The 19514-nt window shown below is 37.1% G+C and overlaps 1 protein-coding gene across 2 annotated transcripts in view; it reads left to right on the top strand.

Annotated features, from left to right (window-relative positions):
* Window positions 1-16652: 16652 nt before the first annotated feature.
* The window catches only part of LOC107601939 (glycoprotein integral membrane protein 1-like), a 5217-nt gene continuing 2355 nt past the window's right edge, over window positions 16653-19514 (top strand). The window contains exons 1-6 of one of the 2 annotated variants that reach the window (XM_016294303.1): window positions 16653-16852; window positions 17159-17221; window positions 17838-17934; window positions 18607-18764; window positions 18942-19101; window positions 19206-19414. In XM_016294303.1, the coding sequence (XP_016149789.1) occupies window positions 16763-16852; window positions 17159-17221; window positions 17838-17934; window positions 18607-18764; window positions 18942-19101; window positions 19206-19414 (777 nt within the window). In that variant the 5' untranslated portion in view covers window positions 16653-16762. Of the gene's footprint in view, window positions 16853-17158; window positions 17222-17634; window positions 17731-17837; window positions 17935-18606; window positions 18765-18941; window positions 19102-19205; window positions 19415-19514 lie in introns of those variants that run through there. The other variant, XM_016294302.1, reaches the window with a different exon arrangement.

Raw genomic sequence — 19514 nt, 5'->3', positions numbered from 1 at the left:
CATGGCAGTAGACTGGGGTTCCATCCAGTTTTATATTGTATTTATTAATTATTATTATTATAATTGTTTTACTTTTTGCCTTTCATTATGTATTATGGATGGAACCGTTTAAGTCATTTGTGGCTCAGTAAATAATTCACTCAGATGATTGGCTACTGTCACATTCCAGAACATGGGAGTTGCTTCAGACATAAGGCTTCTGTCACCCATCACTAACAAACATTAAAATTCAGTTTTTTGTCTGTGTGCAAATAATTCATTAATTGTAACATTTTTGTGCGTACATTTTAAATATTTTAATATACATTTTTCATATTTTAATATTAATGCAACTTGTTATTTTAGAACAAATCACATTCCTATTTACACAATGACAAGCCACATGCCACATGATACTCTGCAGCCAGAATAACACTGTGTGAATGATGGATAGATTTGATTCCGTTGTGGCTCAGTAAATAATTCACTCAGATGATTGGCTACTGTCACATTCCAGAACATGGGAGTTGCTTCAGACATAAGGCTTCTGTCACCCATCACTAACAAACATTAAAATTCAGTTTTTTGTCTGTGTGCAAATAATTCATTAATTGTAACATTTTTGTGCGTACATTTTAAATATTTTAATATACATTTTTCATATTTTAATATTAATGCAACTTGTTATTTTAGAACAAATCACATTCCTACACATTCCACATTACACAATGACAAGCCACATGCCACATGATACTCTGCAGCCAGAATAACACTGTGTGAATGATGGATAGATTTGATTCCAGCTGCTCTGAGATTCACTTCACCAGCATTTCACAATTTCATTTGAGAAAAACTACCATCAAATACACAATGAAACTCAAAGATCTTCACAACAAACAAAGTTGGTTTAACTTGAAAAAATTATGGCATAAATATATTACTTTTGTACATTAAAATGTACTTCTCAGAGTAATATTTTAAGAAATATCTTAAAGCCAAGATATTATTAATCCGTGTTTAATTTATACAGTTCTTTTTTTGCAGCATCCTATTTGGGGGGGGAAAAATCAATTAAGTCAAAAATAATTTTTAATCATAGCTCAACCCTAAATATTAGGTGTCCACAACAACGCACAATAATGTCTTATTTATTATAAGCATGCACTGCAGCTTAGCCATCTAGCACTTTAAATGCTTGAGCTCTTGAAAGCAGGATGGATTCTGATTGACTGTCAATGTTTTTGTCGTTCATCAGCTGGTAAAAAAAATTCCGCCTCCACGACAGGCATGCTCCTCCCTCCTCTCCATGCAGCATGACGGCCGGCCAATCGTGTGTGAAAGGTAGCATAAAAGCTCAATAAAAACGTATTCAAATAAAACACCAAGAATGACAACTATAATGACTCTATGATATCTTATCGAGATCGCAATAAAATTTGTCGATAATGATGACAAGTTCTGGACAGTTTTACTTGATATGGATTAATCTAACAGCTGATCACACGGAGGAAATACTAAATCGGGAGCAAGTTCTTTGTGTGAGTGAGTGGCGTAGTTATATGTACTACACAAACTCAAACACACGACAGTCACTGTGTTTTCAGCATCATTCAGCATATCAATCATATATCTCAATATATGTGGACAGTCCACAGAAACTTAATCTCCAGAGCTGCTCTGAGATTCACTTCACCAGCATTTCACAATTTCATTTGAGAAAAACTACCATCAAATACACAATGAAACTCAAAGATCTTCACAACAAACAAAGTTGGTTTAACTTGAAAAAATTATGGCATAGATATATTACTTTTGTACATTCAAATGTACTTCTCAGAGTAATATTTTAAGAAATATCTTAAAGCCAAGATATTATTAATCCGTGTTTAATTTATACAGTTCTTTTTTTGCAGCATCCTATTTGGGGGAAAAAAATCAATTAAGTCAAAAATAATTTTTAATCATAGCTCAACCCTAAATATTAGGTGTCCACAACAACGCACAATAATGTCTTATTTATTATAAGCATGCACTGCAGCTTAGCCATCTAGCACTTTAAATGATTGAGCTCTTGAAAGCAGGATGGATTCTGATTGACTGTCAATGTTTTTGTCGTTCATCAGCTGGTAAAAAAAATAGTTCTGAAAGTGATTCCAACGATACCGTTCCTCTGTGCCATTATCATTATAGTTGTAGTGTGGACTCTTGCTATTCTATTCAATTTTGGACGTTTTTTTAAAACAAACGTCCTTTATTGTTATAGTTACTGTCCTTTGTGTGAACAGGCCTTAACACCCAGAAATCAACATTCAAACATCATACTTGAGAAGAAACATGACTTGACTTCTAAACATCATATTTTACCATTCCTCCAGGTACCGTGTGGTGGTGTCCTACCCTCCCCAAAGCGAAGCAGAGCTGGAACTCAAGGAGGGAGACATTGTTTTTGTGCACAGAAAACGAGAGGACGGCTGGTTTAAAGGAACACTTCAGAGAAATGGCCGAACTGGGCTGTTTCCTGGCAGCTTTGTTGACAGTATCTAACGCACATGGTGTTTAAGAACGTAACATTTAGATATCAAATTCTCCATCACTGAAAATACAGCACTGAACTTCAGCCTTAATATTGATGAACAGCAGTGATCGTTAGGACTGGGCTGCTTAGGACTGTTGGAGCAAACTGTGAGGGTCATCAGTTGCATGGATTCGACCACAGTCTTATGAAAATCTCAAAACCAACTTGACCGGTCCTAGTCTTTCAGCAGTAGATCAAATACTTTTCCTGAAGCACATGGAAGCAACAAAAGTTTTAGCCGTTCTGACTCGGCACCCTATTTCTAGCACAGTAGATGAAGTCGTGATAGAATTCGTTAATTTATGCATCTGTAACATTTCAAAGATGATTAATGTGTGCCTTGTACTGTCTCACTTTACTGTATATAAGCAAAGCGAAGCTGATCTGAGTCATGACAAGAACAATATGATTTTTCTTCAACATTTAACTTATTTTTGTCTCGTAGGAATGGAGTTTTTTAGGGACGGTTTGTTATGAGAGTCGATTGGTTAGAGCCTGAATAATGTCACTGGTCATTTGCTTGAAAAAAAAAAATCAATACCAGATGAAGAGCCGAATGACCTCAGAAACATTGGTTTGACCAGCCATGTCTACTTTAGCTTGCATATAATGGGCTCTTTGAGTCATAGGATGTGGAGTGAGGACACTGCAGGCCTGTATAGTCTCACATTCTGATTGGTTGTGGTGTGTGTAAAGGTTTGCTGTAGCTACACTGAGTGGTGGAATGAAGGATAGCATATTGTTATTTTTAAAAGAACAAGATTACACTCCGACATTTTAATCAAATATTACTAATATTCCTTTACAATAACATTGCTTTTTTTGGTAGTAGAAAAGCCATTCAGCTAAACAGAAACAATCACTCATAGCAAAAGCACAGACACCCCGATATCTTACAGTGATAGTGCCATTATTCTTTTGTGCACACGTGTTTGTTCCCTCTCTGGTTTAGTTTCCTTCAGGCCCATACGTGGACACACAGCTGACCCAATGGTCATCGTCTTTACTGATTATTACCATTATGCCGTGGACAGTAGCCTTTACCTACCATAACATTACAAACTGCTTGAAAAATGTCCTTTAAAAACAGTGTCTAACTACAAATTCACAAACCATTGGTTTTTGCTTCTCTTTAAGTCGGGTTTATGATGTTGTCTGCTGTACGTTAGTATTTTATGTGATATTTCATGTTTTGTATACTTGAAAATGGTGTTTGTGTATTTTATGCTTCATACAGTAGATGAAATGTTATTATTATTTCGAAAGCACAAAGTGGTCTTTGATAGATTTTTTTCCCTTTGATTGATATGATTTATGTCCCGTTAAAACGTTGGTTGATTTTGGAGAATTTTTTCCTCCTTTGTTGTCTTGATGGCTTTACAACTAACAAGATGGCCTTCATTTGTTGTATTAGTGAAATTTACCAAACCACCTGTTAAAAGGTTTTATTTGAATCATTATTCTCTGTGTTTTTGATCACTGGTTTCCAGTTCTAAACCACTGGATGTCTCGTCGCTACATTACGGAGTCGACACTAGATTAAACCACCTACACAAGGAGCATTTCACTGCTTGAATCAAGCATGTTCAGAGTTGATTTCAGTCACTCATCTCAGTAAATGGCGTATTAGTCACACAGCAGAATAAAAGCTGATCACTTAGCATTTCATTTAATCTCAAAGTCCGTGTTAGATGTGAGGGGTATAAAATAAAGTAACTTTTATAAAACATGTTTTGGAGTACTGTTGTGAGTTGAGTATATTGGTGTGTTATGATGGTTAGAAGCTGCATACGAAAAAAAGAAACCACAGTATAAGCACTTCAGACTTGAGAAGCTCTCCACTATCGTTATTGCTCATCTTTACAGATTCTCACATTTGAAAAGTGTCATTTTCCACATGAAGCCACAGCTGCCCTCACACACAGACATGAACTCACATGTTTTCTTACAACACATGAATATATTTTCATCGGTCATGCACTTGCTCACATAAAGTTACACCATCTGTCTAATTCCTCATTCTTATTATTATTTGGTCAGTCTGTCACTCTTTAAAATTTAGCATCTGAAACGGTTCATAATGAATTATTGAGCACTCATTTGTACTCTTTATTGAAGGACAAAGCAGAAAAGTTTACAAGATTGCTTTTTCTTTACGGTTTTAAAGAATTGTGCTATTTAAAAAAAAATGAGATACAATAAAAGAAAAAGAACATCCTAAATTTTTAAAGGTTTAGTCTTTAAGTCCTCTATTTGTCAATGCAGTTTACGCAGTCATGATTTAGCAGAAGTTACGACAGATCTTTTCTCTCTCTCTCTATAAGTATTGTGATGCATCCAAAGTGAAATGGATTACCGAAAATAGAAAAAATGTAGGACAGGACTTAGTTCCATCCATCAGTTCTTGTTGATTGGATGGAGGCAGATCTAAATGAGAGTTTGCAGACTATTGTAAGAAAGGGAGTTTATGTGGACAAAATGCTCTAAGATGTTTTTTTAAAGAATTAGTTCACTTCCAGAATGAAAATTTCCTGATTATTTACTCACCCCCATGTCATCCAATATGTTTGTGTCTTTCTTTCTTCAGTCGTAAAGAAATTTTTTTTTTAGGAAAACATCCAGGATTTTTCTCCATATAGTGGACTTCAGTGGCGGCCAACGGGTTGAAGGTCCAAATTGTTTCATTGCAGCTTCAAAGGGCTCTACACGATCCCAGCCGAGGAATAAGTGTCTTATCTAGTGAAACGATCAGACATTTTCTAAAAAAATAAAAATATATACTTTTTAACCACAAATGTTCATCTTGCACTAGCTCTGCAATGCGTGTCTGTGACATCACATTACATAATCACGTTAGAAAGGTCACGTGTGGTTAGTTCTTCGTCTGTGAACTTCGGTTCAAAAAGGTATGGTCTGGCATCATTGTTTTACCTTTTTGTAAAGGGCGTTTCCAACGTTTTTTTAGAAAATTAAGTTTCACTAGATAAGACCCTTATTCCTTGGTGGGGAGAGCCCTTTGAAGCTGCACTGAAACTGCAATTTGGACCTTCAACCCATTGGTCGACATTAAAGTCCACTATATGGAGAAAAATCCTGGAATGTTTTCCTCAAAAACCTTAATTTTTTTTGACTGAAGAGAGAAAGACATGATCATCTTGGATGACACGGTGTAAGTAAATTTTTATTCTAGATGTGAACTAATCCTTTAAAGGGGTGGTTGATTGCGATTTCACTTTTTTAACATTAGTGTGTAATGTAATGTTGCTGTTTGAGCATAAACGATATCTGCAAAATTATGACGCTGAAAGTTCAATGCAAACGTATTTTAAAATTATGGCAATTTAATACCTACAAAAACAGCTCAAAGGGACTGCAACGAGTTGCTTCCCAGGTTTGTGACGTCACAAACCCTGATAAACCCCGCCCTCCAGGAACATGCAACAAAGAGGGAGGGGCCATGTGCTGCTTAAGAGAAGAGGAAGAGTTGTTGCATGCTGTCAAAACTAGGGGTGCACGAAAAAAATCTATTCATATATGAATCACAATTCTGTCTTCTAACTATTCTAATGGATTCACAAGTTGTAAAATCAATGTTCTAAAGCAGAGGTTCTTAATCCTGTTCCTCCCGTTCCCTGCTCTGCATCTCACTCTCTCGCTCTCTCTCTCTCTCTCTCTCTCTCTCTCTCTCTCTCTCTCTCATTCAGATCATCAGCTCAGCTCCAACAATGAACTGTTCCAATTATACACTTTATGTGTATAGACAGACAGATATTTTTCACATAGCTATGAGAAGCGTTAAACATGGACGTGCATGTGGTTGCTGCATGTGTACCGTGTCTGGACCAGGATGCAGTATTAAAGCTTTAATCAGGATAAAACCGTATATTAAAAGCTAACATAAGCAGTAGCATTTACAAATACATCTATCTAAAAGTATGAGAGAACAACAAACAAAAAACCCCAGTAAGAGCCGTGCTTGCGCTATCCTCTTCACTAATATTCTCTGGGTCTTAATCGGGCTCAAATTAATAAACAATTTTGACGTATTGAGGATTCCATTGTTTACAATACAACCGGAGCACATGCCACTGAGGTGAGGGGCGTGATGTTTCTGAATGCGCACTGGCGGTTTAGCAAATCCCAACACACTGGGCCAACTAACCAATCTGAGCCCACTGTGTATTTCTGAGGGAGGGGCTTCATAAAAGCAGGAAATCATCAGCACATTTATAGGAGAAGGGACAGAGTGGTGTAGAATAAAGGTAAATTATGTGAAAAATAATGAATTTTTTTAAAAACGAAGCATTAACACGTTAGACCACCCCATAAACAATCAAGCCTAGAAAAAAAAATCAACCACCCCTTTAAATATTATGAGCACAAAAAAAGGGAAAAAAACATCCATAGATGAAGTGTTCACTATAAAATCAATAATCATTTCATGCTGATTTTAAAGCTAAAATATGTGAACCACCAAACCCAACACACTATGGTTTGTCACTTTGTGTGATAACTTGAAAGTGCATGCACATAGTGCCAGTGCTCACGTCTAAAAATAGAAACAGGCAACACAGCTTCCTCAGTTGTTTAGTCCTGCTTTGCAATCATTTTTGATATGCTTTAAAGTCATTTAAAAAGTCCTCCTAACATTGAATAGGTTTTCTTTTCAAATTAAGATTACAGAAAACTCAAAAGTGTACAGGGGTGTCAGTCCCTCTACAGTACTCACAGTTTTTTAGCGCTTAACATTGATAGGAGCATACTCTGTGAGCTCGACTGGGTCACTGTGTGTCTGGTCACAGCTGCTGTGGATGCTGTTTTAACATGGACTACAGCAGAATACATCAGGTCGTCCTGGAGAAAGAGAGGAAAATATGGGGTGATTGCACACAGCATTGCATCAATACGTTATGTAATCAACAATAAAGGTAAGTTTGTTTTAATAATAATAATAATAATAATAATAATTGTTTTCACCTGATTGTCTTTTTCTCTCTTTAGCTCTCCACCATCAGGTCACTTTTTTATCATTTCTGCCTCCTGAAACATTAGAGACACCAGTCTAATCACTAAATATGTTTTCAACATTTACTTGGTTTTGTACCTTTTATTCTATGTGTTTCGAGAGTACAGCTACATTAGCTGGTCATTTACAAGTAATTTCTGAGTATTTCGGTAGTTATTAGTTATCAGAAGTGTGATTGTGTGTGTTCATTTACCTCTGCAGCTCCATAATACAAATGCCAGTAGAAGCACTGAGAAAAACACTCTCAGAATGAAAACATTGATAAATGATAAATGCTTCTTTTTTTCTCTCAAATGTAGTACAAATATGCATAAATCTCTCAATATGAGCTCATAAAAGCTCCATGCATGCATTTTTAAAAATTAAATACAAACACTTGACAATGAGAAAACATTAAAACCATTGTTGTATAATAAAAAGCAACGCCTGTGACTTACATTGAGATATATGTTGTTGAGTCGGTTTAAGTTGTAAAGCTGTGGAGTCTTGTGTTTGGTGTGAAGCTTGATGTGTCGTTAAAGTGATTGTGTGGACATGAGGTTTTTCTGTTCAGAAGCCAAAAAGTGTAAGTGATAATACAAAACACAAAAAAATCTATAAGTCTGCAAGTTGACATCATTCTTCTAAATATTTAGATTCTTTGTAAAATAAAATAAATAGTAATGTTGATCTGACAACAGAAATAGAAGAAAACTACCTTCAGCGTGAAGTACAGTAGTTCAGTGCAGGAACAGGGCAGACCCACAGCCTCTCCTGAATATACAGTCACTGCAAATGTCTTTCTGTTCTCAACCAAATCACACCCTGAAAACATTATACAAATTATTTTCAAATATTTCAGATTAAACTGCAGTAAAAATGCTGTCCTAAAATAATGTCAGGATAATATTTAATAAATACAGTTGCAATCAAAAAAGGCCATGAATGGCCTGCATTGTTGTAAGTACAAGAGAAAATCAAAAGTGGATGCGACATTTAAACATATTATGTCTGTCGCCTGCTCCAAATTTCCCCTTACCTTTAACTTTTAAGTCAACATGTTTATTTGGCTATTTGATTAGGTTATACAGCTATAGTAGCCCTGGTCATTCATTCTGAGGTCAGAAATGAGAAGATACAGATTTGTTGGAGAATGTTCATTAAACAGCACACGTCTGCCGCTGTATTTCTCATCTTGAAATTGCTATTTGATTAGGTTATACAGCTATAGTAGCCCTGGTCATTCATCCTGAGGTCAGAAATGAGAAGATACAGATTTGTTGGAGAATGTTCATTAAACAGCACACGTCTGCCGCTGTATTTCTCATCTTGAAATACTTGGATCCATTGAATTCCCTGGTCAAAGGCAGCACAACTGAACCACCTGTGTATCCTGTCATTACTATTGTCTGCTGCACATCTGAAACAATACAGCCTGCAAACAAAAACGTTTATGCATTGAAATAAGCTTTACTGGAATATATAATAACCAGGAAGAATAAAAACTGAAAAGATCCATTCAGGGTTTTTTTTAATTGTACATATATTGTAATCAGAAGTATTTAGGGGCCCAAGCATCATTTAAACATTAATAGTGTTTAATGACCAGGACAATGTTACTCAAATCTAATCAGATTCGGTTTATTATTATTATTACTATGATTATTAATATTATTATTATTATGCACAAATACTATTTTAATTAGTTTGCACTACTTCCCTATTTCAAACACAGAGCCACCCTTTTGACTAATCACAAAACATGCCCTTCAGATCATGATGCATTTCAATTGAAATGTCTCTCAAATGGTCTAATAATTCAAAACTATGAAACTGTGAACAGACACAGTCTGTAGCTTGTAGAAAAACCATAATTTTAATCATCCATTCCTGCCATTAAGCTTCATTGAATTATTATTATCATTATTATTATTATTATTATTTTACTGTTTTAAACCAGATCTATATTCATTGCTCACTGATCTCACATTGAGTTCCCTTAACCCTCAATCATCCTTCGGGACAAATTTGGGCAAAACCATTTTTTAAAAAATAGTTTCCTTAAGACACAGTCTGTAGCTTGTAGAAAAACCATAATTTTAATCATCCATTCCTGCCATTAAGCTTCATTGAATTATTATTATCATTATTATTATTATTATTTTACTGTTTTAAACCAGATCTATATTCATTGCTCACTGATCTCACATTGAGTTCCCTTAACCCTCAATCATCCTTCGGGACAAATTTGGGCAAAACCATTTTTTAAAAAATAGTCTCCTTAATCTGAGCGGTTCAAGACTTGGCTACTTTTCGTAAGTTTGACACCTGAACACACACACACACACACACACACACAAAAGAGGACTCTATTCAACACTTAAGTGGTTGAAAAAAAACAACAACTCCTTAATTTGACCTTTGTGCCCCAAAATGGGCACCCATAGGAAATGAATGGGAAATACCAAAATTCAAAGCATTTTTTTTAATTTGTCCATTAAAAATCAATAAATCCAACACAATGCAGATCAAATTAAAGTTTGGGCCTATACAACATTCTCAATGTGTCAAACACACTCACTCACACACACACGCACACACACACACACACAAAAGAGGACTCTATTCAACACTTAAGTGGTTGAAAAAAAACAACAACTCCTTAATTTGACCTTTGTGCCCCAAAATGGGCACCCATAGGAAATGAATGGGAAATACCAAAATTCAAAGCATTTTTTTTAATTTGTCCATTAAAAATCAATAAATCCAACACAATGCAGATCAAATTAAAGTTTGGGCCTATACAACATTCTCAATGTGTCAAACACACTCACTCACACACACACGCACACACACACACACACAAAGCGATTGAGTACTACAGCCAAATAGTGGCATTGAAATGTTTGATATTTTTATTCCATCATACGTCACCAGATGGCACCAAAGTCACCAAATTTTTAGTCTGGTGACATATGATGGAATAAAAATATATGTATATTTACTGTATATTAAAAATTGTAAAAAAAAATTCTGTACTCAAGCCCTACACACGCTTCAGTTTCACCAGTAGGCCTATCTGCAAAATGTAAATAAAGATAAAGAGTCAGACAGTCCCCCTCCAGTTCAGGGAGAACAAAACAGATCTAGGCAAGGCCTATGTGAGATTTCTTCATATATATATATATATAAACATACAGTACTCATTAAATCTTGTAGAACGTGTTTAACTTCTTTTGTGAAACTCATTTGAAACCTGTACCACTTCAGTACAAACCTCAAACTCACTTCCTACGCCCTTGTTTCGCTTGTGCAGACAGATCAGGCTCGCACCTCAGAAACTCTGTGTGGACTGGGGAATGGTTACTTATATATTATGAAGAAGTAAAAGTTTTAGAAAATCTCCCAATGTAAAATGATCTCAAAATGGCAATCTTTATATGAATAATCACACATATTACATCTACAGTATCATCAAGCCTCAAGCCTGCTATCCAACCACATGACTAAAGTTACACTTTTCATTTGACCATCACACCAATACGTCACCAGATGGCACCAAAGTCACCAAATTTTTAGTCTGGTGACATATGATGGAATAAAAATATATGTATATTTACTGTATATTAAAAATTGTAAAAAAAAATTCTGTACTCAAGCCCTACACAAGCTTCAGTTTCACCAGTAGGCCTATCTGCAAAATGTAAATAAAGATAAAGAGTCAGACAGTCCCCCTCCAGTTCAGGGAGAACAAAACAGATCTAGGCAAGGCCTATGTGAGATTTCTTCATATATATATATATATAAACATACAGTACTCATTAAATCTTGTAGAACGTGTTTAACTTCTTTTGTGAAACTCATTTGAAACCTGTACCACTTCAGTACAAACCTCAAACTCACTTCCTACGCCCTTGTTTCGCTTGTGCAGACAGATCAGGCTCGCACCTCAGAAACTCTGTGTGGACTGGGGAATGGTTACTTATATATTATGAAGAAGTAAAAGTTTTAGAAAATCTCCCAATGTAAAATGATCTCAAAATGGCAATCTTTATATGAATAATCACACATATTACATCTACAGTATCATGAGGCACAGCAATGAATTGGTTACCGTAGAAACCTCAAGCCTGCTATCCAACCACATGACTAAAGTTACACTTTTCATTTGACCATCACACCATTTCATTTGACCATTTGACCAAAATTTGATCATTTTCTTTTGCACTCATTTAATTGCATTTTAGTTTTTGGTCAGTAAGATTTTTGAAAGAAATTAAATTTTTTTTATTCAACATTCAATTAAACTGGTGGCAGTAAAGACATTTATGTTACAAAAAATTCTTGCATTCTTTTCACTTTCTATTCAAATTTTTAAAATCCTGAAAAATGCATCATGGTTTTCACAAAAATACTAAGCACAACTGTTTTCAACGTGTTAATGATAATGATAATAATATAAGAACTGTTTCTTGAGCACCAAGAATGATTTCTGAAGGATCATGTGACACTGATGAACATTGATGTGACACACTACCTAATGGCTGCTGAAAATTCAGCTTTGCCAACATAGTATTGGATTACATTTTTAAACATATTGAAATAGGAAATAGTCATTTTAAATTATAATAATTTTTCACAATATTATTGTTTTTACTGTATTTTTAATCAAATAAACGCAGCCTTGGTGAACATAACATAACTACTGACTCCAAAGTAGTGCATTTTGTATCTAGTCATAGTTTTTGTTGGAGAATTAAAAGCATCAGAAATAAAAATTCACCCTTTACTCTTTACCGCATGTCATTCTAAACCTGAATGGCTTTCTTTCTTCTGTGCAACATAAAGAAAGATCTTTTGTATGATGCGCTTGTTGCCCTTTTTTATATGCAATTACAATGAATGATGACAAAAGATCCTCATAAAAGTATCATAAAAGCAGTTCTAAAGTCAGCTAGTAAGAGGAGCAGACCAAAATCTAAGTTTGGCTGGTCCCATTTAAACGGGACTACTTTTTTCTCCTCACAGCACTCTGCTCAGGCAGCAGTGGAGCACAATGAGAAGATCTTCACTGAGCTCATCCTCTCTATTAAGAAAAGACAGCATGAGGTGACACAGCTGATCAGAGATCAGGAGAGGATTGAAGTGAGTCGAGCTGAAGGACTCCTGGAGCAGCTGGGACAGGAGATCGCTGATCTCCAGAGGAGAGACACAGAGCTGGATCAACATCCACACACAGAGCAACATTTTGCTTTCAAGGTAAAGCCACAGGTTGCCTGAGGCATTTTCTCTGGTTCAGTGCAAAACATTTTTTTTAATGTTTTTCTCAATATAAACTTTTCAGAATCTCTCTGATTCTTCTGAATCTGAGCAGTCATCCAGTATGACTGTTAATCATATTCTATTTGATGGACTGAGGAAATCTCTCTCTGATTTAAAACAACATTTTGAAGATTTTTGTCAGGAGGAGATCAGTAATATCATCTCTGTTGGTAAGAGACTCCTTTAAATCATTGAAATCATTTTCACTCTCAAAAGTTTTTTCTTTGTTACTTTTTATCTTAAGTAACAAGTAAATAAACAGATATTTTATTTTGCACTACATATAGCATGCAATCTACAGTATTAAACTTTATTTGCAATGGCACTTTTCTGTTCTTCTATAGTGGCAAGAATTCAGATTTTACCATTAACCAGAATCAGGAATCACTTTAAACAATGTAAGTAAAAAAAAAACAACAACAAAAAAACACCTTTATGTGACTCTGTATGTACTTTATGTACCATATATGTGCATTATTTTTTTTAATTTTGAATTTACAAAATTTCAAAACAACTGATTTTTTTCAATTGTCGGCAATAACTGACAATAACAATCACATGATTTATAAATAATTTTCCTTAGATTTTTGTAGCTTTACCCTTGATCCCAACACAGCGATTGAACACCTCGTCCTCTCTGAGAACAACAGACAGATGACATACACTGGGCATTTAGGGATTTATAGGTTCCCCTGCAAGGTGTTTTGCAAGGAGAGTGTGTTTGGACGCTGCTATTGGGGGGTGGAGTGGAATGGGAGATGTGTGCATATATCAGTCTCATATAAAGAAACGAGTGGCAGAGGAAAGGGATTAGTTGGTATGTTTGGAAACAACAACACATCTTGGAGTCTGCAGTGTTTTCCCAAGCCTGTTTTCTGGCATAAGAGCATTAAAACAGAGATCTCAAGACCTCTGTCCTCTAGGGTGGGTGTGTTTGTGGACTACAATGCAGGAACTCTGTCTTTCTACAGTGTCTCTGATACAGTGACCCTCTTACACCGCGTCCAGACCACATTCACTCATCCCCTGTATCCTGGGTTTTGGTTCAGTGCATCAGGTTCTGGAGATCTGCTCAATCTAGACAATTCTGGGTCAAACACCAATGTGTTCTCCTCAGTGAAATGATGTGATCCATAAACAAGTTTTGTGATCCCCTTATTTAAATTCAGCATTGCGTATATATAAATATTAACATACACAATGTTATCACATATTTTTTTTAAAGTAGTATGACAGGAATTATTATATTTTGAAAATGAAAATATGTTTGTGTAAAACAAAACATTTAGAAATGTTATAGCCTGTTTTCCCTCTAAACTGAAAAAGTTTTTTTTTCCTTTCTGTTGACCTTAAAGGGGTCATATGATGCAATTTCAAATTGTCCTTTCTCTTTGGAGTGTTACAAGCTGTTCATGCATAGATAAGATCCCTAAAGGTGCAAAGACTAAAGTCTCAAACCCAAAGAGATATTCTTTATAAAAGTTAAGACTTGTCCACGCCCACCTAAAACACCTCGTCCAAACACACCCCCACATGTCTACATCACGATGTGGGAGGATTTGCATAACGCCACCCAGATGTTCACGCAAAGAAAGAAGGCATAACTTTTATTCTCGCTGTAGTATTGTTGACGTGGCGCTGTGTGTTTCGTTGTGAAAGTGAAACTACTTTGTTTGGCTTTCCAAAAGAGGACAATATCCGCTTCGTCATGCCTGGAGCTGATCCGTGCTGGTCGCTGAGGAAATACATCAACTTCGCGCTGTGGATCGCCGGATCGGCTTTCACTGTGGACGAAGCGGAGTCCAGCCCGGGGTCGTCACATGTGGTTACCACAAGCCCACCGGCCGCTTCTCCGTCGAATCCGCTGGCCGCACCGTCTCAAGCCTGCCGGCCTCCGCTCACACTAGCCCGCCGGCCTCTGCTCACTCTAGCCGCCGGCCTCAGCTCACTCAAGCCTCCGCTCACACTAGCCACTGGCCTCCGCTCACTCAAGCCACCGGCCTCCGCTCACACTAGCCCGCCGGCCTTTGCTCACTCTAGCCACTGGCCTAAGCTCACTCAAGCCTCCGGCCTCCGCTCACACTAGCCACTGGCCTCCGCTCACTCAAGCCACCGGCCTCCGCTCACACTAGCCCGCCGGCCTTTGCTCACTCTAGCCACTGGCCTAAGCTCACTCAAGCCTCCGCTCACTCAAGCCACCGGCCTCCGCTCACCCTAGCCACCGCTCACTCAAGCCACCGGCCTCCGCTCACACTAGCCACCGGCCTCCGCTCACTCTAGACACCGGCCTCCGCTCACTCAAGTCCGCCGGCCTCCGCTCACGGAACACGGCATCACAGTATGGTAAGGGGCGTAACATTTCCATCACACGCTTGAAGTATTCAGCCAATAGGCTTGTTTGAGATGAGCAAAATCTGCGCAGAACCGATCACCGGTGCATGCCGGTTAAAAAAGTGTCCGAGTTACGTCCGACTTGCTCTGATGTCATGGATTGTGCAGTCGAGCGCAGTTGCTCTCCACCGACTGCGCTGATCAAAAGCATGATGGGAAACGACTGACTCACGACACAGCTTAATGCTCATTGGTTCAGACAACTGTGATTGGTTCAGAACTGAGAACTGCGTTCTCTTCTAAAATTTTTTATTTTTTAATCTGGTTCCATGTGATTATGAATTTAAATTATGCATGAATATTCCCAAACATGATGACAGTGCGATCTCTGTGTGAGATATGTGATTGTTGTCATATTTCTATAAAAATCTAAAATACATGTTTGTATTAAAGTAAAAATGGATGATAAATACGCCTTTCATATGTAACTAAATAGCAAGCACTTTGAGTGTCTTGTTTATCATATTTATTTCCATATAAAAGCAACAGAACTGAAATCATATCATGTTTATTAGCAACACAGCATGTGAGTGTGAATAACTCGATATCTGCCTTTGATCTCGTTATCTGTTACACTTCCAGAGGTCAGAACTGTCCGTTTTGACTGCGTTTATTTCACTCCTCCCCTCACTGCAGCCGCCTACTCTCGCCTACATTTCAGGCGAGGCGAGACGAGGCGCATCTCAAACAAGCCTAATCACAATGCACAGGATAGCTGGCCAATCAGAGCACACCTCGCTTTTTCAGACCGATGAGCTTTGTAAAAATCGACGTGTTTCAGAAAGGCGGGGCATAGAGGAGAAACAATAATGTACAGTATGTGGAAAATAATGTGTTTTTTGAACTTTAAACCGCATAAACACATTTCATTACACCAAATACACAACATAATGTTATTTTTAGCAACACCATATGACCCTTTTAACTATGGAAGAATTCAGGAGAGCAATAAAACAAAGACAGTCTTAATAAAGTGAAATGTTTGCTGCTTGATTATATAAGCTACTGTTGGACTGACATTATTAGCAATAACGTTCTTCTCACAAATTTGAACAAGGGAAATCTATCTGTACTGAACAAAACACTTTATACAGTGTAAGGTATAAATTATAGCTTCCCATAGGAATTTCCTTACAAAAAGGAGTTCGTGAAATTGCAGTATAATTTTTTTTTTAATGAATTAAAATGTAGTAACAAACATATCACAAAAAAAAACCGTTTCACAAATGAAATCGCAAGATGTGAAATCTCACCGGAAAAAGATAAATCCAAGAGTTGTCATTACAAAATGTCTAATTGTACGAAGCTTCCTGTAGTACTCCTAATATCCAATAGGGGGCGTAAGAGTTCTCAATAACGATGCTACGTCAAGCCAAACCAAGAGGGCCGTGCTACAGGCTGCAGCGAGGACACACTCGAAATTACGACATTACGCGCAGAGCGTCATGCGCGCATTTTAATTCACGCATTGTTGATCTAGCGTGATAAAAATGGCGTCTACGTGGAAAATACATTTAACAGTTGTTTATTTAAGCGTCTTGTTTGTCCTGGCCAATGCACAATCGAAACAAATATCAACGGTGGGTGACATTTCTCATATTTTTTAGGTAGTTTACTGTTTCTCTGATACATTCACGTGTAGCAGTACAAAGGCTTATCAGATAGATATCTGTCAAGTTAGTAGACATTCATTTGGTTTTAAAAGATGCTTAACGTAACGTTAGCTACACCATAGTTTTATAGTTTAAAGAAATCGTCGGTTTAATATTGACGGTTAGTTTACCCAAAGCAGTGTCTTTCAGCACTGCAAACTTAAGCACATTACTGTCAAGTCGGAATCCTGTGAACAAACGCGTTTGTCATTGTGTATGTGGTTTGTTTCTCAGGCAACGGTTGTGTTAAATGTGACAGCGGTTAGTGAAACTAACCAGACTAAGTACAGTGTACAGGTAAGATAATAACTCGTGGAATAATTACACGAGAATGGTGCATCACAACCGTATTATGTTTTGTGAAGGCGTGGTCATTTAAAATTGTTTCTCATCCCTTCTTTCAGATAAATTTAAATATAGGTCTTTTGGACAATGAAACGTTTATTAATGGAGCTCCTCTCAAGCCTTCAGGAGTCACAAGGATGACATGTCCCGCTAGCAGTACAAAGGCTTATCAGATAGATATCTGTCAAGTTAGTAGACATTCATTTGGTTTTAAAAGATGCTTAACGTAACGTTAGCTACACCATAGTTTTATAGTTTAAAGAAATCGTCGGTTTAATATTGACGGTTAGTTTACCCAAAGCAGTGTCTTTCAGCACTGCAAACTTAAGCACATTACTGTCAAGTCGGAATCCTGTGAACAAACGCGTTTGTCATTGTGTATGTGGTTTGTTTCTCAGGCAACGGTTGTGTTAAATGTGACAGCGGTTAGTGAAACTAACCAGACTAAGTACAGTGTACAGGTAAGATAATAACTCGTGGAATAATTACACGAGAATGGTGCATCACAACCGTATTATGTTTTGTGAAGGCGTGGTCATTTAAAATTGTTTCTCATCCCTTCTTTCAGATAAATTTAAATATAGGTCTTTTGGACAATGAAACGTTTATTAATGGAGCTCCTCTCAAGCCTTCAGGAGTCACAAGGATGACATGTCCCGCTTTGTGTATGTATCTTTGTCTGCCTTCTTTTTACTTTTAATTAATTACACTTCTTCTAACTAACAATGAAAAAGGCAAAGAAAATAAACCCGACCTAACATAAACTGAATTAATGTTAACAAAGGTTAATAAGTACTGCAATGTATAGGCCATTGTTTGTAACTAACATTAAAGGAATAGTTCACACAAAAATTTAAAAATTGCTGAAAATTCACTTACCCTCATGTCATCCAAGATGTAGACGAGTTTTTCTTCACGGAAACAGATTTCGAGAAATGTAGCATTACATCCCTTGTTCAACAGTGGATCCATTGCAGTGCATGGGTGCCGTCAAAATGACAGTCCAAATAACTGATAAAAACATCACAAGACTCACAGGACTCCAGTCCTTCCAGTTTGTAAAAAATGTGCGTGCTTGTAATTCACCAAGACATCATTTTTAACTTTAAACCATTGCTTCCAGCTAAAATATGAGTCCTGTATCCATAATATTGCTTGCTTTTCGGCACCCATTCACTGCAGAGGATCCATTGGTGAGCAAATTATGTAATGCTAAATTTCTGCTGTTCCGATGAAGAAACAAACTCCGTTTTTGGGATGGCTAAGTGAGTAAATTTTAATATTTTTGGTGAACTATTCCAGCAATAGTGGAAATAAAAATGTTTTTGTGTTTGCAGTAGATGGTTCTAATGTGAGCTCTAGTAATCTGGCGGATGGGTTGGTCAGCAGTGAGCTGAGGCTGATGGTGAATCAGTCATATGTTCAGAGTGAGGCTGGAGAGCAGCTTCTGTTACTCGTCCTGAGTCAGGAGATAATCCAGCTGGCAGATGAAAAGGTTTTAATCATTGCCCTATAAATGATGACTGACAACTGAATTCTTTTTCATATCTGTTATGTCCTTTCTAGAGTAATTCAGTCTTAAACATGGAATGGCAGCTTTAATGCTTTGGAACGGATCCAAACTCTAGAATGAGGCTGTGCACATGAATGCTTGATGCCGTACATTTTGTAGGTCCAGCAGCCAGACGCGTGTGAGGTGGAGATCCTGTGGAACCAGAGCTCTGAGGAGATCACACAGGTGACCAATATTTACCCTTCATCAAGAAGCAAGCTCTATGCCATCCCACGAGAGAGTGACGTCTTGGTGACTAATGCATCCATACGTAATACAGGTTAGATAGATTTGTGGAGTAAAATGCCTGTTGTTTGTAATCTCCAAAAAATGACTGATGCTTTAACTGGAAGGATTCTTATGAATGGTTTTCTGTCTTCACAGTTGAAGACCAAGTGCTTAACACCACCAGCCACTATCTACTCAAACATGCAGAGACCACTCATGAGGAGATCGCAGCGCCAGGAAAACTTCCTGAAACACCCTTGCGGATGGACCCTGAAACTCTATATGAGTCCAGAGAGGAAGAGGAAAGGACTTCAGATTCCTTGCTGCTTGGGTCTCCTCTGAGTGGTTCCATGTCCTCCTATAGTGTAAGTGACTGTGTACTGTTAACTCTTGGACCATATTACATGTATTATATATATATATATATATATATATATATATATATATATATATATATGTTATTTT

This window comes from Sinocyclocheilus grahami, unplaced genomic scaffold (genome assembly GCF_001515645.1).
Source record: "Sinocyclocheilus grahami isolate Dianchi unplaced genomic scaffold, SAMN03320097.WGS_v1.1 scaffold315.1, whole genome shotgun sequence".
Classification (NCBI taxonomy): Eukaryota; Metazoa; Chordata; class Actinopteri; order Cypriniformes; family Cyprinidae; genus Sinocyclocheilus; species Sinocyclocheilus grahami.
Note: the sequence above shows the minus strand (reverse complement) of the source record. Positions and strands in the feature narration are given on the sequence as shown.